General features: G+C 54.3%; 2 protein-coding genes across 4 annotated transcripts in view; one reads left to right on the top strand and one right to left on the bottom strand.

Moving 5' to 3' along the window:
• SMARCC1 (SWI/SNF related, matrix associated, actin dependent regulator of chromatin subfamily c member 1) overlaps positions 1-1,136 on the bottom strand; it is a 61,750-nt gene extending 60,614 nt beyond the window's left edge. The window contains 1 exon segment of the mRNA XM_040059057.2: positions 927-1,136. Within this exon segment, the coding sequence (XP_039914991.2) occupies positions 927-1,121 (195 nt within the window). The 5' untranslated portion in view covers positions 1,122-1,136.
• A 3,030-nt stretch (positions 1,137-4,166) lies between these two features.
• The window catches only part of DHX30 (DExH-box helicase 30), a 32,567-nt gene continuing 11,626 nt past the window's right edge, over positions 4,167-25,107 (top strand). The window contains exons 1-6 of one of the 3 annotated variants that reach the window (XM_040060119.1): positions 4,167-4,215; positions 7,438-7,489; positions 18,641-18,771; positions 20,822-20,932; positions 23,294-23,649; positions 24,331-24,457. In XM_040060119.1, the coding sequence (XP_039916053.1) occupies positions 7,459-7,489; positions 18,641-18,771; positions 20,822-20,932; positions 23,294-23,649; positions 24,331-24,457 (756 nt within the window). In that variant the 5' untranslated portion in view covers positions 4,167-4,215; positions 7,438-7,458. Of the gene's footprint in view, positions 4,216-6,716; positions 6,787-7,437; positions 7,490-12,711; positions 12,846-18,640; positions 18,772-20,821; positions 20,933-23,293; positions 23,650-24,330; positions 24,458-25,107 lie in introns of those variants that run through there. The other 2 variants (XM_040060100.2, XM_040060111.1) reach the window with 2 other exon arrangements.

Here is a 25,107-nt window from a genome sequence, read left to right as displayed (position 1 = left end):
CCACAACCGGAACGAGCCAAACTGCAGAAATATTCTGTTACATTTCCCTGTCAACACAAAGAGCTCGAGCTGCTGCTTCGGGCTGCACCCACACCCCGATCCGACCTGGAAGGACTGGAAAAACACACCCGAGCCCGAGCCGGTTTCACGGCACACCGATCCAGCTCAGATTCCCGAGCTCAGATTCTCTGCCACACAAAGAGCTCAACCAACAGCTGGTGCTCATCCATGGGTGCTGGACACCGAGCCCGCCCAGGACCGGCGGGATGGCCCCAAAATTGGGAAAATTTGGAGATTAAAGCGCCTGGGGCAGCATTCCCTGGGCATGGCTCCCATCCAGCTACAGCTCTCACGGTATCGCTGCTGCTTAACACGCTGCGAAGTTACACCGGGAGGTTTCACACGGCTCGGGTGGCGAAACGAAGTTATAAAATCGGCACAGAGGAGGAAAAGCACTGAAAGAAAGCGAAGCGAGCGAGCCGAGCGAACGGCGCGGGGAGGAAGAGGAGCCCAAGGGCAGCAGAGCGAGCAGTGACGGTGCCGCAAAGCGAACGCGGAGCAACACGCGGGGTTTAACGCTCCCAGCAGCACCCAGGGGGTTCTGAGGGATTTGTGCTCTCCCTTTTTCCAGCGCTCCCGGGGCGCGGCTGGAGCGAAACCCAGCCGGGCCGGGACCTGCCCGCACAGGAAAGTCACCGCCCGGGGCGAGCGGGCACGGGCCGGGCCCCCGCGGGCAGCGGGAACGAGCCCGGGGCTGCCCCGAGCACGGCCCCGGGCACCGGCCGGCGCTGAGGGAGCGGAAACGTCCCCAGGGCTGCCCCCGGCCCGGCCCCGCGCCCGCGGTTCACAAAGAGCGCCCGAGACCTCGGGCCCCCGTCCCGTCCCGTCGCGGCCATCCCCCGCCCGCCGACCCCGCCGGGCCGCACCTTCTTGTAGTGCTTCCCCAGCCACACGCGGACCGAGTCGAGCTGGGACACGGTGTCGGGGCTCTCCCAGAACTTGCCGGCGGGGCCGCCGTCCTTGCGGCGCGCCGCGGCCAGCGCGGGGCCGGGCCCGCCCGCCGGAGCCGCCGCGGGGCCGCTCCCGGGGCCTCCGCCCGCCGCCAGCGCCGCCGCCGCCATTGTCCCCGCGCGCCCCGCGCCGCGCATGCGCCGCGCCCCGGCCCGCGCCCCGCCCACCCCGGGAGCGCGCACGGGACCGGAACGGGATCGGGAACGGGAACGGGAGGGGGAACGGGAACGGGAACGGGAACGGGACAGGGAACGGGAGCGGGAGGGGGAACGGGAGAGGGGACGGGAGCGGGAACGGGAACGGGAACGGGAACGGGAACGGGAACGGGAACGGGAGGGGGAACGGGAGCGGGAACGGGAACGGGAGGGGGAACGGGAACGGGAACGGTAGAGGGAACGGGAACGGGAATGGGAGGGGGAACGGGAACGGGAGGGGGAACGGGAGGGGGAACGGGAACGGGAACGGGAGGGGGAACGGGAGCGGGAACGGGAGCGGGAACGGGAACGGGATCGGGAGCGGGAGGGGGAACGGGAACGGGAGCGGGAACGGGAACGGGAACGGGATCGGGAGGGGGAACGGGAACGGGAACGGGAACGGGAACGGGAACGGGATCGGGATCGGGATCGGGAACGGAACGGGAACGGGATCGGGAGGGGGAACGGGAACGGGAACGGGATCGGGATCGGGAACGGGAGCGGGAACGGGAGCGGGAGGGGGAACGGGAACGGGAGCGGGAGGGGGAACGGGATCGGGATCGGGAACGGGAGCGGGAACGGGAGCGGGAGGGGGAACGGGAACGGGAGCGGGAGGGGGAACGGGAACGGGAGCGGGAGGGGGAACGGGAACGGGAGCGGGATCGGGAGCGGGAACAGGAACGGGAGCGGGAACAGGAACGGGAGCGGGAGGGGGAACGGGAACGGGAAAGGTAGCGGGAACGGGAGCGGGAACGGGATCGGGAACGGGAACGGTAACTGGATCGGGATCGGGAACTGGATCGGGATCGGGAACGGGATCGGGGTCGGGAATGGGATGGGGAACATACTCGGGGAGGGAAACGGGAGTGCCATGGGGAATGTGCTTGGGGATGTGAGTGGGAGCAGGAACGTGAGGGGGAATGGGAACGGGAAGGGGAGCGTGATGGGAAACGTGCTCGAGGCTGAGGGTGGGAACACAAACGGGAATGTGCTCAGGGGTAGGAATGGGAATGTGATGGGGAATGTGCTCGGGGCTGAGGGTGGGAACACAAATGGGAATGTGCTCAGGGGTAGGAATGGGAATGTGATGGGGAATGTGCTCGGGGATGAGGGTGGGAAGACGAATGGGGATGTGCTCAGGGGTCGGAATGGAAGCGTGATGGGGAACGTGCTCGGGGACGTGGGCAGGAGCAGTAACGGGAACGTGAACGTGCTCGGGGATGTGATCGGGAAGGCCAACGGGAACGCGCGCCGCTCCTGTGCCGTCCCTCCCCTGCCGGCCCTGCCCCGAGGGGGCCCTGCTCGAGGCGCTCCCGCTGAGGGACCTCAGGGACTCGGACCCGAACTCACCGTCCGTGCCCTCGGTACCGGCAAGGGAATGCTCCAGACCCAAACTCAGCATCTGTGCCCTCGGTACCGGCAAGGGAATGCTCCAGACCCAAACTCAGCATCTGTGCCCTCGGTACCGGCAAGGGAATGCTCCAGACCCAAACTGAGCATCTGTGCCCTCGGTACCGGCAAGGGAATGCTCCGGACCCGAACTCAGCATCTGTGCCCTCGGTACCGGCAAGGGAATGCTCCCGAACTCACCGTCCGTGCCCTCGGTACTGGCAAGGGAATGCTCTGGACCCAGACACACCATCTGTGCCCTCGGTACCGCCCAGGGAACGCTCTGGACCCAGACACACCATCTGTGCCCTCGGTACCGCCCAGGGAACGCTCTGGACCCAGACACACCATCTGTGCCCTCGGTACCACTCAGGGAACGCTCTGGACCCAGACATACCATCCGTGCCCTTGGTACCGGCAAGGGAGCTCTCCGAACCCAAACTCGCCCTCTGTGCCCTCGGTACCAGGCTGCTCCAGTCCCCAAGGCTCAGACCTGGTGTGGAGACCCCGAGATCCAATTAGGGAGTCAATTGGGTGCTGACATAATTACCTACAGGTATCTGCACCGAGTCTTCACTGCTGGATACCTTTATCTTTTCATAACCACATCTACACTGATGGAATGGGTCAATATGAAGCAATTTCCCCCAAATTTCCTTTATAAAAACCACTTCGTTTTGAGTCTCTACTAATGCTTTATTTGTTAATTGAACATAACAGAGAAATTGAAAAAAGCCCAATAAAACAGCAGGCAAAAATATGTATATAATTAAAAAATATGACACATTTTAGTTCAAACATTATCAAATAGAGCATCAAAAAGTCCTCCATAAAAATTACAGTCCCCAATATAAAACTGTCCCTTGCATTACTGTAATTTGTAAATGTTCTCTCATCGCTGAACGCAGCAAAGGAGACATAAACACCTGCAGGAAAGGAAACCTCTGGAGATACAGGGAATAATAAACCCACCGAACATCCAGAAATCTGAGTGTCAGAACTGCCGTTCTGAAAAGGCAGCAAAGAGTACAGTCAAGAATTTCAGAAGGGATCGGGTTGGAAGGGACCTTAAAATCTCATCCCGTTCCACCCCTGCCATGGCAGCGACACTTCCACCGTCCCAGGCTGCTCCAAATCCCAGTGTCCAACCTGCTCTGGGACGCTGCCGGGGATCCGGGGCAGCCACAGCTGCTCTGGAAAGCTCCCCGGTCGGGACCGAGACCGGGATCGGGATCGGGACCAGGATTGGCACGGAGACTGGGAACGGGATCGGGACCGGGATCGGGATCGGGATCGGGATCGGGATCGGGCCCCGAACGGGTCCGAGGGCGGGCCCGAAGCTACAGCGCCCCAACAGGCCGCGCCGCCCATTGGCTCTGCCGTTGCCATGGGAACCGCCATCACCGCCCATTGGTTCATCTGTTGCCATGGCGACAGGCCCCGCCCCTTGCCCACGCGCGTCTCCCCGCTGTGGCGCCACTGGCCGGAGGGAACGCGCGGGCCGTCGCACTTCCGGGGCAAGACAGGAAGTGAAGCTCGAGCCGCGCCGGAAGCGCGCGCGGGGCCTGCCGGGAGGTGTAGTCCCGAGGGGCGGCCCGGCGGCGGCAGTCGCGGTGCGGAGGTCGGTGCGGGGCGGGCGGGGGTCGGGCCGCGACCCGTGGGGAGAACCGGGGGGGCTGCGGGGGCGGGACGGCGGCGAGAGGAGGGGGAGGAGCGGGGGATGGCGCCGAGCACAGCGGAGTGAGGCGGGGAGGGCCGTGCGGGGCCGCGGCCTGTGCGGGCGGGGCGGCGCGGGCGGGGATGCTCGGCGGCACCGGGGATGCTCGGCGGCACCGGCGGGGCCGGGGATGCTCCGGGGGCCCCGGGGATGCTCGGGAGGGCTCCGAGGCACCGCTCCCCGCGGGCTCTGGGGAGGGGCCGGCGGGGAGAGCCCCGGGAAGCGGCCCCGGGAGCGCGGCTCTCCCTGGAGTTCCCTGGGAAGGCTTCGCTCCCGCACTGAGCTGCTCTCCCTCAGCCTTTTCCCAGTCCTGTCTCTCCGTCCCCTCCCGTGGCTCTCCCCGGTGTCGCCGCTGGCCCCGTTTTCCCCCGTGGCCGCGGGAATTGTCGCTCCGGGTCTCGCGTTCGGCCCCGGTGCTCGGGGGTGTCCGGGTGCATTCAGCCCGTTCCCACCTGCAGCCCTTCATTGTCCCCCTTGGGCTGCTCAGCAGCGAGAATCCTGCGGGGCTGGGCTCCGTAAGGAAAGGTTTCCTGCACGGATCCGCTGCTCCTTTGGTCCAAATAGCCAAAAGTAAAAAAGAAAAAATCACTGCTGCAAGTGGCCTGTTGGCTCTGCCCGGAGCCCGGGGCAGGAATCCTTGGGGCTGGATGTGGGAGACAGCAGGATTTCTCCTTTGTTCTCTTCACAAAGCATTCGGGGCTCTGCCCCTTCCAACGCTGCTGGAATATCCCAGCAGCCAATAACCAGAATTGCTGTGATTTTTCCTGCATTTCTCTGGGGGATGTGGTTTTCCCTCACGCAGTTGTTTTCCAGTGGATCAAGGAACCCCAGCAAAGGCCCAATTCCTTCCCATCCTTTGGGATTTTATCGAACAGCTTTCTGTGCCACATTGCCTGGTTTCGCTCTTTGCCGTTGCAGCAGGAACATTGAGTCTATTCCTCACCAACTTTTAGTTCTCTTTTCCCACCTGGGACTCCGGAGTTTGCTGGCTGTGAGGCACGAGGCTCCACGCTCCCATGGATTCCCATTCCAGCTGTGCCATTGCCTGTCCTGTGTCATCATGGTCCATTTCTTCCCAAATCCAGTATCCTCAGAGCTCCCACATCTCTCCTGTCGTTAGACAAAATATACTTTGAGTCCTCCAAATCCCGCTTCCGTGCTGATCCTGTGTTTCCCTGGGGACTGGAGCAGCTGCCACAGTTGGACACTTCTTTTTATTTGGGATCAGGATCTGCAGGAGCAAACGCTGGGATTTCCCCCAGGCTGCTGGATGTGCTAAAAGTGATTCCCAGGTGTGGATCTTGGTGTCCAGGTTCAGCAGATCCTTTATTCTCCTCCTTGTCCTGCCCCGTTCCCAGTAAGGGTCTGACTCTTACTGGTTCCCATTAAGGGTCCCGGCACAGCTGGGGTCTGCAGCCAGGATCATACAAACAGCTTCGTTGGAATCCTGCTTACCCAAGGGGATCTCAGTTGTTCATCTTGGATCCTCATCCCTGGAAGGTTTTCAATTTGTTATTTCTTTGTTCTTGAGCAGAAGAGACCATTTCCATCAACTTTATATTGCATTTATCCATAGAATCATGGAATGATTTGGGTTGGGAGTGTAAGGATCATCTGAGGGCATAGGCAGGGACACCTTCCACTGCCCCAGGGTGCTCCAAGCCCCATCCAGCCTGGCCTTGGACACTTCCAGGGATCCAGGGGCAGCCACAGCTTCTCTGAGAATTCCATCCCAGCCCGTCCCCACCCTCCCAGCCAGGAATTCCATCCCAATCTCCCATCCATCCCTGTCCTCTTTCAGCTCAAAGGCATTTTTGGAAGAGCCCTTTTTCCCATCCCAGCATGGGTGAGACATTCCTTGTTCCTGTTCCCTGAATTCCCCTTCGGGAATGTCGCTGTTTTTGTGGTGCTTTGTCCCGGGGCGCTGAGGGAGGGATTCCCTGGATTCCCTGGGATGCACTGGCTCTCTCTGCAGGCAAACAGCTCCTCCTCTTGGGTCACACTTCACAGTTCAGGAGAGGGATGTGGCCAATAGCCCTGGAGCTGGATTCCCTGCAGCATTCCCTGTCCCACTCCTGGTTTCCTCTCTCCAGCCCCTTAGGAGGGTTCAGGGATTGACTCTTTCCTGTTGGAGCAACATTGGACTCAGCCAGTTCATCACAAATCCCCGTGGCTTTAAGGCAGTTTAACCCAGGCTGGGATGATCCCCATGGAGGGGGGCACGGGCTGCTCCGGCTCGGGAATCTGCTCCGCACAATAATCCCCTGAGTTTGTTCCCTGCGGCGATTCAGTCACACCAGGGACATTTCCCTCTGGGATTCACCACAGCACGCGTGGGGTTTAATTCCTGCAAAGCCAATTTATTCTGTTTTTATCGATTTCATCCTTGGAAAAAGCCAGGTGTGGTGTCCATGTGTCCGAGGGGAGGGAACCATGGACAAGGTGTCATGGCCAGAGACGTGGCCAGAAAATGGGGTGGGTTTATTTGAAACTTTTTGTTTTATTTTGTTTTGCTGCTGAAGTAATTTTGTCTTATCGAAAGCAAAAGCGATTAACTGGAATGATAATTGCAGGCTATTAATTGCATGCACAGGAAATCATTGATAGGGACAGTTCATGTGCATGGAATCCCGGAATACCCTGACTTGGAAGGGATCCACCAGGATCATGGAAGTCCTGCTCCAAACTAACTTTGTGTGTAATTGATGACCTTCAACCCTCACCTGCCTTATCCAAGTATATAGAAAATCCTTTTTACTGTTTCCGAGGAGCCCTACAGTGTATTTAATACTTGGCATGACAGATAAAACACCCCAAAACAAAGTCGGCTTTGTCTTATTTGAGTGAAAGTTATTTTAGTAAGAAATTAAATAGAAAGTTTAACACCGTTTCAGTAAAGAACATTATCAAAAGTACAGTTCTCTTTCTTCTCCTGTTTGTTTTTCGTTGTTGTTGTTGTTTTTTTGGGTTTTTTTAAGGGAATAATGGCAATAATCTACTTCATCCTGGCCTACAAGGCTTTTAAAAACCCCTCATTTTCACTACAAAGCAGAAGCACCTGAAACATTTTAAAGGAAATACCAATTCTAACTTGCAGTTTCTTTGTGCTCCCTCCTGCTGTCCCAGGAACCCCCCCTTTCCGCTGGGATGGAGATGTTCTCGCTGAATTCCCTCAAAGGTAAGACCTGACACAGCCTGGAGTTCCACTGGGGATTTTCCTGGGCTCAGAGTTGGCTGAGGAGTTCATTTGTGTGGGGAGGGAGCTCACTTGTGTCCTGGTTGGTGCAGCACGAGGGAATGTGGCAGGAACGCTGGGACAGGACAGGATTTTAGGGAACAGTGGGATTGCAGTGTTACCCAGAGATGTTTTTAAACCCTTTTAATTTTGTCCTCCTAAATATTCCTGTATTCCTCAGTACCAGCTCCATGAGCTCTTTGTCCTTGGGATTTGATCCTTTAATACCTGTCACTGTCACCGTGGCTCTTTTCCCTGTCATTGCTTTGCCAACTTTCCTTTCAATCATATTTTGTCCTCAAAAAACCCTTCCAGTCACTGTTTCCTGTTTTAGCTGCTGGATCTTTCCTGAGCTCTGTTACTTGGTCTTAAAGAAAGTGGATAGAATGGAATACAATATTCCAGCTCTGGCTGAAGCAGAGTGACCCCATCCTTCATCCCAGAGAATCCATCCTTTCCCTTGGCACTGAGGGAACCCATCCCCACCACTCCTGTCACTGCCCTGCACTGAGGGTGCTGGATTTAAAGGAAAAATCCCAGGATTCTTCCCAGCCCAGGGCAGGAATTGTGTAGGAAGTCACTTCAGCTGGGAACAAACCCCCTCTCCTCCATCAGATCCTGAGAGTGGGGCTGGAGTCTGGGTGGAGAGCTGGAACTTTCCAGGTGAAGGCTGGTGGTTTGTCATGGCCAGGCTGGGTTTGGGACTCAGGATGCTCCAGCCCTGGGGATAAAGGAATTTGTTAATGAAACTTGGCTCCTTAAGGAGCTGCTGCCTCTGCACAAGCTTGGCTGGAGGGGCTGGTCCAGCCCAGCTCATCCCAGGAGCTGCCAAAGCTGGGAGATGGCTCTGGAGATCCTGCCTGCGCTGGTTAATGCTGCTGTCTGCAAAATAAAGATACCTGGAATCGGCGACTTCGGGAAATTTTTAATATATTGAGTCTTCGCTGCTGTTTCTGTGCCCACAAGATAATTTTTTATATCATTTTCGGTGACAAACCGCCAGCCCTCCTCACCCCTGGCTGTCTCTGCTCACTGGGACAGCTTGTCAGCCTCTTCTCCCAGCTTTTCCAGCCCCCTGCCTGTGTGTTTCCAAGGTTTTCCCAGCTTTTCCAGCCCTTTTTCTGTCTGTTTCCAACGTTTTCCCAGCTTTTCCAGCCCCTTGCCTATGTGTTTCCAATGTTTTCCTAGCTTTTCCAGCTCCCTCTGTGTTTCCAAGGTTTTCCCCAGCTTTTCCAGCCCCCTGCTTGTGTATTTCCAGTTTTCCAAACTCTTTCAGCCCTCTGCCCTTGTGTTTCCAAGGTTTTCCCAGCTTTTCCAGCCCCTGCCTGTCTGTTTCCAAAGTTTCCACAGCTTTTCCAGCCCCCTGTCTGTTTCCAAGGTTTTCCCCAGCTTTTCCAGCCCCTTCCCTGTGTGTTTCCAAGGTTTTCCCAGCTTTTCCAGCCCCCTGCCTGTCTGTTTCCAGAGTTTCCCAGCTTTTCCAGCCCCCTGCCTGTCTGTTTCCAGAGTTTCCCAGCTTTTCCAGCCCCCTGCCTGTCTGTTTCCAAAGTTTCCCAGCTTTTCCAGCCCCCTGCCTGTGTGTTTCCAAAGTGTCCCACCTTTTCCAGCCCCCTGCCTGTGTGTTTCCAAAGTTTCCCACCTTTTCCAGCCCCCTGCCTGTCTGTTTCCAAAGTTTCCCAGCTTTTCCAGCCCCCTGCCTGTGTGTTTCCAAGGTTTTCCCAGCTTTTCCAGCCCCCTGCCCGAGTGGTTCCTAGGTTTTTCCCAGCTTTTCCAGCCCCCTGCCTGTGTGTTTCCAGAGTTTCCCAGCTTTTCCAGCCCCCTGCCTGTGTGTTTCCAGAGTTTCCCAGCTTTTCCAGCCCCGTGTCTGTTTCCAGAGTTTCCCAGCTTTTCCAGCCCCCTGTCTGTTTCCAAAGTTTCCCAGTTTTTCCAGCCCCCTGTCTGTTTCCAAAGTTTCCCAGCTTTTCCAGCCCCCTGCCTGTGTGTTTCCAAGGTTTTCCCAGCTTTTCCAGCCCGCTGTGTGCTTCCAGAGTTTCCCAGCTTTTCCAGCCCCCTGTCTGTTTCCAAAGTTTCCCAGCTTTTCCAGCCCCCTGTCTGTTTCCAAAGTTTCCCAGCTTTTCCAGCCCCCTGTCTGTTTCCAAAGTTTCCCAGCTTTTCCAGCCCCCTGTCTGTTTCCAAAGTTTCCCAGCTTTTCCAGCCCCCTGCCTGTGTGTTTCCAGAGTTTCCCAGCTTTTCCAGCCCCCTGCCTGTCTGTTTCCAGAGTTTCCCAGCTTTTCCAGCCCCCTGCCCGAGTGGTTCCTAGGTTTTTCCCAGCTTTTCCAGCCCCCTGCCTGTGTGTTTCCAGGGTTTGCTCACACCTTTGTCGGCTCTGCTTTGCCCCTGTGGTCTCCAGCCCCAGTTCCCATCTCCCTGGGGCTCCTGTTCCCTCCTGGATGTCCAGGCCTTGCAACACCTCCGTGGCCGTGGTTAGAATTTGTGTTCCTTCCCTGCTGGATCTGAGGAAATGCTAAAAAAGCAGCAACTCCATCACATCGAGCAGTTTCTCAGTAGCTTTGCCTTCCCAGCAGGATGTGGGGATGCTGCCGAGCTCTTTCCAGCCTCCCTTTCCTTCCAGTCCTCCTTCGTTTCCAAACCACCTCAGTTTATTCCTGAATAAATAGTAAAAATTACACTAAAACAATAAAAATAATAACTTTGTGCAACGTGCTGTGGCAAGATCAATGCAGGATTAATTTCCTTAAACGGAATGAGTTGTTCTCCTTTTTAGTGGTCTGGGTGATCTCTGGATGATTTTTGAACGGAAAATCAGTTTTGAATGATTTTTCACATTCTAGTGGACCAATCTCTTAAAATTTATAATCTAAGTGCAAGAATAACTTCATGTTTTAAAAAAAAAGTGGGGTCCTTTCTGTCATCTGGCGCTGATTCAAGATCTGGGTTTGTGTTTCCTTTTTTTTTAAATTAAAAGAATTTACAAAGACAACCCGGCAGCTAATTCAGCTCTAAAAAGTGAATATGGGACAAGGCAAACTTGGTGTAATAAGACTTTTTTTGTTTGTTCAACTCTTCCAAAGCTGGGAGGGAGGTTGTTTGTTTGATTTGGTCTTTGATTTTTCTTTTTTTTTTTTTTCCCTAAAGGGTTTTATTTGATAACTTTATTCTTCTTGAACCTCTTCTCATGGAGCCCAGGCTTTGTAAAACTGAACTGCGCCACTGTTATCAGTCAATATTTTTTGTCTTATTGAAGATTTCTCTTTCTGATTTAAAAACAAACAAAACCCATTTTAAAACTTTTAAAAACTCCTTTTGCATCAGGATGCTTAACCAACCATGCATGTTAGTTTTCACTTTACACACGAAATACTCAATAATAAAGTCTTTGCCATAAAAATGAGACCCTGGTTTAAAGAAACACAAAACTTAATGGGAGTCCCACTACAGCCAGGGCTAATACAGATTAATTGCTTTGGGAGAAAAAAACAGATTTAAATACAATAAATAATCTTGTAGGGTCAGAATTTCAACCAGCTCTACAGCCTTAAGAATTCTATACCTGAATATGAAAAAATTCATGCAGAACTGAGTAACAGGAGGACTCGGAGTTGAGGGAAGTGAGGAAGAGCTGACTTATTTTATGATGATTCTAAGATCTTTATCAAAGATTTTCATTTTAGATGTTATAGATTTAAGATTTGGTAAAGATTAAAAATTTTAAGATCTTTAAAAGGCTTAAAGCTTATAAAGTTTTTAGGATTTTTAGTGTTTATCTCAAATATTAACGAATAACGGGCTGCAGGAGGAGCTGCCTTTAGGAGTATGCACTTGACCATGAGGGTGGGACAATGGCTCTGTGCGCTCCGGTGCTCCCGGCCTGAATCCCCGGTGTTGTACAGCCTGAATCCTGGTGTTGTACAGCCTCAAGTCCTGGTGTTGAACAGCCTGAATCCTGGTGTTGTACAGCCTCAAGTCCTGGTGTTGAACAGCCTGAATTCCTGGTGTTGTACAGCCTGAATCCTGGTGCTATACAGCCTGAATTCCTGGTGTTGTACAGCCTGAATCCCTGGCGTTGTACAGCCTGAATTCCTGGTGTTGTACAGCCTGAATCCCCGGTGTTGTACAGCCTGAATCCTGGTGTTGTACAGCCACAATTCCCGGTGTTGTACAGCCTCAATTCCAGGTGTTGTACAGCCTCAATTCCCGGTGTTGTACAGCCTGAATCCTGGTGTTGTACAGCCTGAATTCCCGGTGTTGTACAGCCTGGATCCCCAGTGTTGTGCAGCCTGAATCCCCGGTGTTGTACAGCCTCAATTCCCGGTGTTGTACAGCCTCAATTCCCGGTGTTCCCAGGCCTGAATCCCCGGTGTTGTACAGCCTGAATCCTGGTGTTGTACAGCCTCAATTCCCGGTGTTGTACAGCCTCAATTCCCGGTGTTGTACAGCCTCAATTCCCGGTGTTGTACAGCCTGAATCCTGGTGTTGTACAGCCTGAATCCCCAGTGTTGTGCAGCCTGAATCCCCAGTGTTGTGCAGCCTGAATCCCCGGTGTTGTACAGCCTCAATTCCCGGTGTTGTACAGCCTCAATTCCCGGTGTTCCCAGGCCTGAATCCCCGATGTTCCCCGGCCTGAATTCCCGGTGCTCCCCAGCTCCGGAGCCCCGGGAATGCTGCGGCCTCCGGGCTCCAGGCTCGGCCAGTACAGCAGCTCCTTGTCCCTCTCCTCCTTTCCCCCCTCTCCATCTCCTCCCTTTGCCGTCACCTTTTCCCCCTCTCCGTCTCCTTTCCCTCTCCTCTCCCCGCTCCTTTCCCCGCTTTTCCCGCTCCCTCCCTCGCCATTCCCTGTGGGACGCCAGGCCCGGCTGTCCGGGGCCGCTCTGGGTCCTCCCGCCCGCCGGGGGGCGCCGCCGCGCGCGGCCCCTGCGCTGCCCGCGGGCGCGGGGCGGCCCAAGATGGCGGCGCTGGGGCTGCTGCTTCAGGCGGCGGCGCCGCTGCGGCTCTGCCGCGGCCCCCGCGGGCCCTGCTCGGCTCCTCGCGGGCTCTGCTCGGCTCCCCGCGGGCCCGCCGAGCCCCGCCGGGACGAGGAGGACGAGGAGGAGCCCGAGGCGACGCAGGGTGAGCAGAGGAGCCGGCCGGCGCTCGGGGCGCCGCGCGGCCGTCGCGTAGCGGAAGGGAGGGGCGAGCCCGGGCCCGCGGCGGGGCGGGGGAGCCGCCACATCCCTCCCTGCCTCCATCCCTCCCTCCCTTCCTTCCCGCGGCTCCGCCGGGACCGGGATGCGCGGCCAGGGAGAGGAGCCGCCGAGCTGCGCAGGTACCGGGGGGCGCCGGGGGCACCGCGGAGCTGCTTTGTGGCCGCCCCGGCAGCCCTTTGTTGGGCCGGAGTTGGGTTTCCCCCGGTGATTCCCCTCAAGGTCGCCGAGCCGGGCCTGGGCGAAACTCCGGCGGCTGACGCGAGAGGAGAATCCCCCGTGGAGCGGAGATGAGGCAGGGAGAGGGGCTGGGCCGTTGAGGGCCGTTCCCCGCCTCTCCGTGTGCGGGATCCCGCCGGATCCAGCCGGGGAGCCGCGATGGAGTCACGGACAGCTCCGCGACATCGGGCCCGCCGCCCCGCAGCGTCCCCGGGGCCGCCCGCGCCGATGGCTCCGGCCAGAACTCGGAAGATTTTGGATGTCAGTGGTGTGTGGGTCCCGGTGGGAAGGGTGAACGCCTTCGGAATTGTCGCTGCCGTAAAAGAATATTTAAAACTCGGGTTCGGTGTCGTGTTTGCAGTCGCTTTTTGTTGGATTTATGGAGCGTGGAGAACACTTGGGGCTTAGAGAGATGCGAGTGGTTTTGTGCCAGAGGTTGTGACTTGGACCGTTTTCCCTTTGAAAGTCGCTGTTTTGGTTTCGGTTTTCTTCAGTGGGCTGCATTTTGGAATTTTGGGGTATTATTATATTAGAACTTTTTGTCTCAGCCCTCATGCTTCTGTCTTGGGTGCTCTTTTCCCACCCTCCAGCACTATTAAAGTTATTATTTTCTCAGTAATTTCTGGATTCTTTCGGTCTTGGTTCCATTTGCCTTTCAGAAGCTACTGAGCTTTATTTTTGAGCTCAGAGTAGGCTGGTCTTTTAATTGTCACATTCAAGCTGTTCAACAGAGCAAATTAACTCCCTGCTAAAGCAAGTGCTGAACCACCCCAAATTATTGTTTAATGAGCTACTTCAGGTGTTGCCTGAGAAAAGGAATAAGCCAGGATTTTTTTTTTTTCTTTCTTTCCTCTTTTGTACTTCATCTCTCATCTCTTTTTTTCTAATGCGTTTTCAGGCAGTCCCTGAGTACTTTTGTTTTTGGTCTTCAGTTCACTCACCCTCCCAATTTGTGTGGTGGATTGACCATGGAAAGCTCTCGAGATGGGAGCGCGGTGATACTGGAATTGTTTGCGGTAATGGATTTGTTTTGGATGAACAAATAAAAGCCCTCAGGGTCTCGTGAACCTGCCCTACCTGTCCAGCTGCTCCTTGAACGTGTGGAGATCATAAATGTCATTTGAAAAACCTCTTTCTGAGGTCGGTCCTGAGCCCTCAGCTTGTGAGCTGATGTCTCATTAGCTGTCCTCCTTTGGCTGCTTCGTTATTAGCCTTGGATGCAAATACGGAAAAATCCACTCAGACCCAGGCCAGCTTCAAACAGTCCCTGTTAGATCCATGTTGTTATCTGAGGCTTCAGTTTTTTGGCTCAGGCAGTGGGGTTTGGGGAGCTCGGTCATTTCCCCCTCGTTCCCGAGGCTGACGTTCCCCTGCCCTTGGGTTTGCTCCAGGAGCCCTCCTCTGTCACTAATTAGATTTGTCCTGTAGAACCACAGCAGGATTTGGGCTGGGCTGGAGCTCTGCATCCCGTCCTGGAGCAGGGCAGGTTCCTCAGCAGCCCAGTGGCTCCCAGGGGAGCTCGGCCACTGCTCCTGCTCCTCAGCTGGTCCCGCTTGCTTTTGGAGGGGCCTGCTCAGTGTTCCTGGGTTTTAATTTCTCCTTCAGCCAGGAGTTTCCTGTGGGTTTTATTCTGTGTGTGTTGAAAGGGGCCGTGGTCAGGATTGCTGGGGATGGTTTTAAACGCCCGAAATTCCCCAAAAGCTATGTTTTGGCGTACTCCAAGCTAAGCTGCCAGGTGGAACTTTCTGTCTCCCTCCATCTCTGCAGTGGAACATGTCTGGGCTAATTCGTTGTGAAATTGATATTGTGGAGCCACAGGGCTTTTTTTTCTTCCCTGGGGATTTTTGATGTGTTGGAAACACTTTTGGATTTATTGCTTGACTTTATCACATCTTGAGGAATTTTGTCTTTGATAGTTTGTCCTTGGTGCTCATTTGTTGCTTTTCCAGGGAGCAGAATTGGAGGGAAGAGAGAAGCTGATGGATCTCCTCTGTTCTCCTTGAACAGGACTTTGGGCTGTTTTGTTTGTGTTCTGGTACCTGAGTGTTTTGACTCCTCAGATTTGTTGGGCTTTGGAGAAGGCTGGGCCACTCCAGCTGGGTGGTTTGTTGGTTTGGGGGGTCTGGTTTTTGTGGTTTTCAGTATAGCTCGGAATTATCCTGGACTTTCACAATCGAATTAAGCTAAAGCACTCTCTGGCTTTGAGGAACTTTAATTAGTTAATTGGCTTCTTTGATAGCCCCACCCTGACTTCTCTGCTCTCCAAGACAGGCTTTTAATATTCCTCCATGATGTCAGAGCTGTGGTTTGGGTGTCATGTGGCTCAGTTTGGGGAGTATTGGGTTGTACTGACACAATTCCCACCCAAACGTCCACTCTCAGCTGTGGCACACCTGAGACACTCCCTGGAGCAAGATGCTGAGAAATCCCATTTGGCAGGGAAGGGAACGTTCTGCAGTCCCAGTTCTGCAGCTGGGGGCTGTTTCTGTAAAAGCTCCAAGGGAGGGATGGCTTCCTGCAGGATAAGATCCTTTCAGCTCTGGAATTGGGGCAGGAATGGGCTGAAGGTGATCCAGCAGCCCTTGGCACAGTCAGAATGTGCTGCTGACTGTGGTGTGGTCAGCTGGGGAGCAAACACTGCACCTTGTCGGGGATTCCGAGCCTGAGCTGTCACCAGAACGGGGCTTTGTTAGTCAGAGATCCTATTTTCCCCCCTAGAGCAGATTAAATATTTAATCTTCATCGAGGAGTCACCTCAGAATGTGAGAAACTGCCTCTGCCATAGGGAATTGTACTTGGGGGGGAATTAAAAAAAAGTGCTTCTTGCTCCTCTTATCACAGAATTTCTCAGGTTATTGTTTGTGAAAGAGGAAACAACTGGAAGCCAAATAACCAGGCTGGTGCTGGAGATTTGCTTTTTGCTTTTCTTTTTAATTTAGTGAATTGAATGGTGCCTTTGGGAGTTGTGTTACTGCTCCTCCCTCCATTAGTCCCACCAGTGTGGAATGGAATAGAACTGCAGAGTGCCAGAATCTTGGACACTTTTCCAGTTTTCCTGAGCAGGCCAAAGTCTGAATATAGAGGAACTTGCTTGAGTAGATAGAAATAGCACATTTGCTGTATAATTAAAGAAAATTGGCTCATAGTTTTTTGTAAGGCTGAGCCCATTTTCCTTCTCCCTTGGCCAATATATAGAAGGTAATTCATGGACAAATCATGTTCATAAATCAGAGTAATTCCTGCAATTCCCCTGGAGTTATCCAAGGCTACTTGAAAGCATTTCTCAAGGTCCAGGTGGCTCTTCTGCGGTTTGCAGGAAGCAGTTTCAAAACTGAGTGTCACCGGTGAATCTTCTGTGCTGAGCTGTGGCCCAGGCTGCTGGGATTTGCTGGAGAGGCTGGTGGGATCAGCAATGGCTTTTCGTCAGGCCTGCAGTGGCACAGCAGAGCTCTGCTTTCTCTGCATCTCCCGTGCTTTCCCGGTTGCTCACTTCCAGCTGGGCCCTCCTGGGACGTCATCGCAGTGAGCAGCTTCTCAGACAGCATCTCTTCCACGGGCCTGTGGGACAGAGCCTCTCCTAAATTCTTCCTGCTGTGAACATCTCAAGAAGTGCCCCAGGCCAGGCTGGATGGGCTTGGAGCAAGCCGGGGTAGTGGAAGGTGCCCCTGCTCATTTGTTAAATAAATGAACGGAACATCCTCAAGGATCTTTCCAACCCAAACCATTCTGGGGTCATCTGCAGTTGCTGTGTTTCTTCATGACAGTAACTCCAGAATCAGCTCCCAGCAGGACGTGGTGGCTGGCACATCTTGGCCATGCTCAAGTGAGTGAGTCTTGGCTCCTCGTTTCTCCTTGGATTTGGTGGCTCGGTTGGAAATTCCAGTGTCTGGTGGTACCAGTGATCTCTGTGCTGGCTTCTGATTCGTTGCTGAAATTTACCCTGAATTCCTGCAGCGGATTTAGAAACCCTCTGAAAGGGAATGCTCACCCCCAGGGTGGTGTGCAGGGAGGTTACCCAAGTCCTGACTGCCCTGTGTGGGATGAGCTGTGCTTGCTGCTGCAGAGAGGAGATCCCATCCCTCTCCCTGTTCCCTCGTGCTGCTTTTGGTTCCTGCAGGACTGTGCTGGCTGATTTACGTGTGAGCCCAGCAAAAACGTGTGTGCTTCCTTTTCCTGCCATGGCTTTCTGTGGGATTAGGGCTGCAGATTGTCTCCCTGCACATCTGGCTTGGTGGGAGTGTTGGAGCCTGGGAGAAGGGGCAGCTGCCCTGCTCCACAGTTGGAGCTGTGGGCTGTAGGAACCTCCAGGGTTGTTAACACATTGATCTGATCTTGCTGTTGCTGGTGAAAAAGACCCTTAAGGCCCAGTGGTGGCATGGCAGTGATGCTGGTGAGAGGAGCTGGAGCAGCTCCCCCACTGCCCAGACTGCTGGAGTTGGTCAGGGAGGAGGCTGGGACGGGAGGTGGGTGTGACACGGCTCTGTCTGGGGCACTGGGATTTCATTATTAATATTACTTTTTAAATGAGTGATTTGATCTGGCCATGAGCATCCCCTCCCTGCTGCACCCCGAGCAGCATTTCCCTGTGGGGGCAGGGGCCAGTCCCACCTGCCCTCTGCCCTGCTGAGTCTCTGAACACTGTTGGCAAACTTCTTTCCAGGGGTTTCTCTGGGCAATTCAGTGCTAAACCACATTCCCAGGCTCCAATCCAGCCATCTCAATCGTTTCAGGAAGAAGTCCTCAGGGGTTTTTTCATGTTCCTTCCACTGGCTGGATCTGATGTGTACCTTGTGAGACCCTGGATTTAACCCATGGCTGGGTGGGGATGCTGCAAACACCCAAATTGTTCAGAGTTGTTACTGCTCAGCTGGGTTTTGATATTGAGGAGTGACAGAGCTGGTGGGGAAACAGCACAGGCTCTGTGCTGGTGCCAGTGTCTGCACACGAGCCCAGGGGTGCCCAGGTGGGCAGGAGGCCGATGGGGCTGTGCCAGCCCCAGGGTGGGCACAGGACAGGGATTGTCCCCTGTGCTGGCCCTGCTGAGGGACCCCCTGGAATCCTGGGGGCAGCTCTGGGCCCCTCCCAACAGGAGAGACCCTGAGGGGCTGGAGTCCAGGAATGGAGCTGGGAGAGGGCTGGAGCCCCAGGAGAGGCTGAGGGAGCTGGGAAGGGGCTGAGCCTGGAGAAAAGGGGGATCAGGGGGAACCTTGGGGCTCTGCACAGCTCCTGACAGGAGGGGACATCCGGGGGGGTCGGGCTGTGCTCCCAGGAACAGGGACAGGAGCAGAGGGAGCAGCCTTGAGTTGTGCCAGGGGAGGCTCAGGGTGGGCAGCAGCAGGAATTTCCCAATGGAAAGGGAGCTCAGGCACTGGAACTGCCCTGGGAGGTTTGGAGTGCCCATCCCTGGAGGTGTCCCAGGAACACGTGGATGTGGCACAGTGCTCTGGGCTGGGGGCTGGGCACGGGGTGGATTTGATGATCCTGGAGGTCTCTCCCAACCTCAGGGATCCAGGATCTCGCTGATGCCTGGAGGTGCTGCAGGTGAACCCTGGAGCTCTGTGCCTGCTCCCCTCTCCTCCCCTCCAGCCCTGGCTCTCTGGAGCTGCAGGGAGCCGGTGCTGGAACACGCCTCTGAACAGGACCGCACAGGAACTGGGAGACATTTAGCTCCTCTTCATTTTTGGTGTTTTTTTTCCAGATTCCAGAGACTTACTAAAGGAATTTCCACAGCCTAAAAACTTGCTCAACAGCGTGATTGGCCGAGCCCTGGGCATTTCCCATGCAAGGGACAAGCTGGTGTACATCCACACTAACGGGCCAAGGAAAAAGGTAATCCCCTGCTGCTGGAAGGGTGCTACACAGGGAGTGGGAAGGGACCTGTGGAACTGCTAATCCTGTAGCTTACTTCCTAGAGAAAATCATGGAAGAGTTTTAATTCCACTTAAAAGTTGTGTGATAATCTTTCAAGCAAGAAATATTCCCGCTTCTTCCTATTTTTCCTGATCTTCGTGTGCTTTAGAGGTGTATAAATGCAGGTGCTGTTCCTCTTTTTGTGTGAATATTTTGAAGTGACTTGCTGTATCTGGCCTTTCTCAGCAGAAAGACACAGTGTCTATGCTTAAATGTGCTCAAATGTGTCTTACTACCTTAGAAAATTAAGATTTAAATCTCTATCTTAGCCCTTAGGAACCCTACATTTGATAGTAGATTCCAGTAGAACAAATTCCGAAGCCTAAAATGTCCAATTGTGACCAGAAAAGAGGATTTTCTTTGCAATGGAGGCAGGCTTCTGATAGTCCTCAAGAGCAGCATGAAATACAGCCTCTTGGTTTGTGAAATGAAGCGGAAGAATTCCAAGCAAAGAGTTTTCCAGGTAGTTTGAGCTGTCACTGGGATGCCCGAGGCCCAAATGTGGGTCAGGGCTATGAACTGAGCAGGAATTCTTACCTAATGGTGCTCCATGGTCAAGGCTTTGCCCCTTCCTGTCACACCAGCTCTCATTCCAGAGCTGAAAGCCTTTTCCAGCTGAAGTTTAACTGTAACCTACATTCCAGGAAAAGACTCAGTTCTGATGGATTAACATTTTCCAATAACATTCTGTCTGAAATTTCCCAGACAGTTTTTATTGCCACGTTCTTTTTAAGCATCCCTGGATTTTAGGGGATACGTTAGTAATGTCACTTTAGAGTTCTTCTTTGTTTGTGTTTGTTTTTCTTGCCTTTTCTCAAGCAAGTAGTGCAGTTTCCCTACTTAAAATTTGGAATACCATAGCCAGTGCCTCATCCCTAAAATTTGGAATACCCCAGGCAGTGCCTCATCACTTTAGTTTGCGTAATTGGTTCCCGTTCTTGCCAGCACTTAAATAGATTAATGTGGAGAGTAACTTCAGATTAAAACAAAAAATTTAACCAGGGAGATGATAAAGGAGATAAAGGAGCCCTGGGGAAAAAAAATGAGGCTCTCAAAGATAAAACAGCCCAGCAAGAAGGACAGGTGAGAGCCTGGAGAGCTCTTGTTGGACGTGAACAGGGGGTCTGTGAGCACTTGGTCTTCCTGAGACACCATTTTCCCAGCAGGTCTGTGCTTTCCAGGCAGAGCCCCGAGGCAAGATCCCTAGCAATTCCCAGCCGAGAGGCAGGTTCAGGGGCAGGAAGGCAGCCAGGCAGGTGTGCTCCAGCCTGGGGCTTTCCCAGCAGATCCTCTGCTGCCTTTCATGTGTGCTGCAGGAGCAGGAGGGAATTCCCTAGGCATTTCCCTCTTGGAGCCTCCTGGCATCTGCAGGGGCGGGAGCCGAGCGAGCTCTGGATTTGGAGCACTTAGAAGAGGGCAGAGTTCAGCTCTCAGTGTTCTTTGCAGGTTTTTAGTGCTCCCTTTAGGGGCTGTGGTGGGGCTGCAGTGCTGCCAGCGCCTGGGCTGGCACTGGGTGCTGCTGTGCCTGGTGGCTGCTGGAGTGCCTGGCAGCTGAGTGCTGCTTCCTTGACAGTGAGGAGGCACTTGGGAAGATGTCCTTGCTGTTGGAGAGGGGATCTGCTCCAGAGCACGCCCTGAGGGTGCAGAGGGACAGCCCTGGGATGGAATTGTTCCTGTAATGACCTCCTGGCACTTATCCCTCGGAGCTGACATGCTATGACACCTCATCCTGCGCTGGACCTCATCCCCGCAGCTCCTGTGGGGCTGTGGCACCTCTGTGCCCTGCTCAGCCTTTTCCTTCAGTGCTCCTGGAATGCAGCTCCCCGTGAAAGGGCCAAGACAGCTCTTTGTTCAGTTTTCTTCTGTGATTCTCTTCCTTGCCTGGAGTGCAGAGATGGCTGGAGTGGGTGTGCTCTGGTGGAGGGGAGAGCTCGCCCTGCCTCACGCCGTGGTTCTCCTTGCCTTTCAGAAAGTCACTCTCCATATAAAGTGGCCGAAGAATGTGGAAGTGGAGGGCTATGGGACCAAGAAGATCGATGCGGAGCGGCAGGCGGCGGCTGCAGCGTGTCAGCTCTTCAAGGTGAGCTCTGTGCTGCCCAGCCTGGCCAAGCTCGCCCTGCAGGAGCCTGGCTGGTGATGGGAGAGTTGGCCCCTCTCTTAGTCACGGGTAGAGGGTGAAGTCTTGAGTCTGAAACCATTTGAGCTTAAAATCCCGCTCGCTCCAGGTGGTCCTGGTCTTGGTTCCCTTTGTCCTGGACCTTAATCAGCTCCTTAGACTCAGCATCTGCAGCCAGTAGAGTTTCTCTCAGATGGGTTTGCTGCTCACTAACTCCCACTTCTGCCAGCGCAGCTGGGTGTGTTTGCAGCTGTAGAGCCTTCAGAGCCTCCTGTTTCCTCTTCATCAAAGCCAGTGTGGCAATTACGTGTTGTAATTTACTATTACTCTACAGTTACACTTTGTTTGGCGCTTATTTATGGCTGGAAATGGGTGTGTGCAGCCAGTAAAACTACAGGCACAGTAAAACCATAAAGGTCACTCTTGAAGGTGTTTTACAGCTGAGAAGAAGATGCAGTTTTATCTCCAGCTCTGCCCCTGGCTGTTCTGTGTTACCCTGAGCAAGGGAGACTGATTTTGGAGTTTCCTGTTGATGTGTGCAGTGGGAACAGGGATATCTCTGTGCTCAGGAGGAGATGCTGTAGATGATTTGGCAGTGAGACAGCTTTTGTTTGACTTGTGGATGAGAATGTTCTGTGAGGAAATAGCCAGCCTTCAGAAATTCAGGAGGGCAGTGTGAAAGCTCAGCTTCTTCAGCTGCTTAAGCTGATCCTCTAATCTGTCATCAGCAAAACTGGTTTCACTCACTGACTTCGTTCCACCTCACTCAGCATTTGCTGGGAATACATCCTGGGTTTATCCTCTCTAGGCTAGTTCCCACTTTCTTTGAGACCCTGGAAGTTTTCAAAGGAAGAAAAATACCCTGCTGATACATTTTCCCTGAATTTTGGGAAGGGCTGAAGTGTACTTTAGAACTTAAACCCAAAACCCAACCCCTTGAGACCACAGATTGAACATGCAAAGCTTTCTTTGCCAGCTAAACTGGAACCTGGCAGAGGACCCTTGTGATGGGAGGCCTTGTGTGATCGCAGCTATAGAAAGAGCTACAAATGCTGCCTTAAAAAGCCGTCAGTTCAAGAAAATTAATAGTGTCTAATGAATGCAGAGAGGGAATACAGAGGCTTTGAGTAGAGCAGCAAGCCAGGTGAACTTTTGGTGTCGTAGGCACAAAATGCTACAGCTTTTTCTAATACAGGGCCATTAAATGGCCTAAAGCTGTAACTTTCAATTTATTAAAATTAAAGCTAGAACTTACTGCAGCAGTCTAGTAATTTTGAAATGGTGTGTGCTGCACTCTGGATATGTCTGGAGCTTCCTGCAAGGTTCAGTCCTGAATGGTGAGGGTAGGAGAGTTTTTAATTACTACACCTTGCTTCAGAAGCTGGCGGGTTAGGGACATTTTCCTGCTGCTCGTACAAATAACTGTTCTTGGGAAATGGAAGGGGATGAACCATTCCCTGAATTCTCACCCTGTATTTTCCCAGATTATGCTAGTCCAGACTTGCCTTCCCAAAAAGATGCATTTCCTGCTCCGAGGTTGGTTTCAAAACTCAAAGGTGCTAAATATAGCCAAGAGTTTGTAAACCCCCAATAAATCCTGGCCCTCCCATTCTGAGGAGCTGCGAGGGGCCGAGAGCCATACCCTGGGAAGGGAAGGCAGGGACCACATTCCTGCTGGGACAGAACAGCGGTGGGGGAAAGTTCAGAGCTCCTGAAAGTCCTTTCCGCTCTCCCTCTCTCTGTGTGGGGAAGGAGGGGGCTGCTCCTGCCCTGCCGTCCTGAGCAGGGTTTGGGTTCCCAGCGCTGCAGGGTTTGGGTTCCCAGCGCTGCAGGGTTTGGGTTCCCAGTGCTCCAGGGTTTGGGTTCCCAGCGCTGCAGGGTGTGGGTTCCCAGCGCTGCAGGGTTTGGGTTCCCAGCGCTGCAGGGTTTGGGTTCCCAGTGCTGCAGGGTATGGGTTCCCAGTGCTGCAGGGTATGGGTTCCCAGTGCTCCAGGGTTTGGGTTCCCAGTGCTCCAGGGTATGGGTTCCCAGCGCTGCAGGAGGGGTTCCCAGCGCTGCAGGGTTTGGGTTCCCAGCGCTGCAGGGTTTGGGTTCCCAGTGCTGCAGGGTTTGGGTTCCCAGCGCTGCAGGGTTTGGGTTCCCAGCGCTGCAGGGTTTGGGTTCCCAGCACTGCAGGGTTTGGGTTCCCAGCGCTGCAGGGTGTGGGTTCCCAGCGCTGCAGGGTGTGGGTTCCCAGCGCTGCAGGGTTTGGGTTCCCAGCGCTGCCGGAGGGGTTCCCAGCGCTGCAGGAGGAGTTCCCAGCGCTGCCCCGTGTCTCTCCCGCAGGGCTGGGGCTTGCTGGGCCCCCGGAACGAGCTCTTCGATGCGGCCAAGTACCGGCTGCTGGCCGACCAGCTGGGCTGTCCCGACGAGCGCTGGTGCTCCGAGGGCAAGTGGCGCTCCAAGTCCGGCCCCTCGCTCGCCGACCTGTCCACCTGCTGGCGCCGCATGGAGCCCGACGATGCCATCCAGCCCATGGAGCAGGGCCGGATGCCCAAAGCCATGAGGAGGGAGGAGCTGGAGGAAGGGGAGCTGGAGGAAGGGGAGCTGGAGGAGGGGGAGCTGGAGGAGGAGGCCATCGATGTCTCGGATTACCTGCCCATGGCGCACCAGGACGCCCGGACCCCAGGCAGAGACGCCAGGTGGGTCTGGCTGGGAATGCTGAGCCAGGGCAGAGGGAAGGGAGGGTTTTCCTGTAGCTGGGGGGGCCTGGACCCTGGCCTTGGGCCAAAGGAATAGTGGGGCAGCCTGGTCTCGTACCTGGCTGCCATCCAGGGAATCCACAGACTTCTTCCCTGCAGGTCTGCCCTCTGTTACCTTGTTACCTGCCTGATTGTTCTGTGCCTAAAGACATTTCCATCCCCACAAGTGGTGCAGTGTGCGCTTACACCAGGTTTTGACCACCCTGGTTTTGAGGGCAGTGTTAAATCTGCTCCCTTCCATGCCCATAGCTGCCTGCTTGACTTTATGAGCGCAAATCTTGGATTTTTATTAGGCAGCGGGAGCAAGATCTGTAAGAGACGTAGGTGATGGTGGTTATTTCTGTGATGTGCTTTTTAAATTCAGAATTATTTATTAATTAAATCTGTTGTTGCCATCTGGTTTGTAGCCTAGGTTTGATCACTCTGTAGTCAGTGGCTCTGCTGGGCTGGGTGCTTGTGCCTGACAGATTTTAGTAGCAAGGGACAGCTGGGCTCTGCCCATGACCAGAATTACCTGGGCTTTCACTGAGCAGTGTCAGAGCTCAGGAGCACTCCTGGAGCGAGGCAGGTCTGAGCACAAGCGGGCATTTGTTCATCCAGCTCTCCTCATGTCCCATGCAGCCGAGGAGGGAGTTCCATTGAAATGACAGACGACAACACCGCCATCCGTGCCCTGACGCAGTTCCCACTTCCCAAAAACCTCCTGGCCCAAGTGATTCAGATTGCAACCTCTTCCTCCACAGTCAAGGTAAGGTGCTGTGTGACCCCTCCAGGGAGGATGCTCACAGGCTGCGACTGGAATCCCTTTGGATGCTTGCTTTGGGCAGCAGAACTGGGGAGAGGAGGGAAATCAAAACCAGCCCTAGAGAAATCAGTGTGAACAGCAAAGAAATGACTTTGTGGTGAGAACTGAGGGAATGTCTTAATAATAGAACCATGAGGAATGTTGGTCCTGAGGCCAGGGCAGAGGAGGAGCTGCTGTCTGAGTGAAGGAGGTATTTTTTAAAGTTTCATTTCCCCATATAACTGCCACAAGCACAAGTTCGCATTGCTGGGAGCGATGTGTAACTTCTGTGCTGATAGAATCTTCCCGCAACTTGATTTGTGCCTGTATCCAGTGATCCTCCTTCCTGGGATGTGTCACCCACCTCCCAGAGCTCGTGTGCTCAGCAGAAAGGAGCTGAGCTCCACCCTCGGGCTCTCGGGGTGTTCCCCACAGTTGTCTGCTCTTACTTTGGCTTCAGCAGCACCTTGTGAGCTGGGGAGTGGGGTTCAGTGCAATAACCTTCTTCTAGTGCTCCATTAAAAAAAATCCAATGAAATCCAGCAAAAAACCCCAGGGTGAAAGATCCAGAGGGGCAACACGAGGAGTGGCTGAGGTCACTGGGTTGGTTCAGC

The sequence above is a fragment of the Hirundo rustica genome, chromosome 1 (genome assembly GCF_015227805.2).
Source record: "Hirundo rustica isolate bHirRus1 chromosome 1, bHirRus1.pri.v3, whole genome shotgun sequence".
Lineage (NCBI taxonomy): Eukaryota > Metazoa > Chordata > Aves > Passeriformes > Hirundinidae > Hirundo > Hirundo rustica.
Note: the sequence above shows the minus strand (reverse complement) of the source record. Positions and strands in the feature narration are given on the sequence as shown.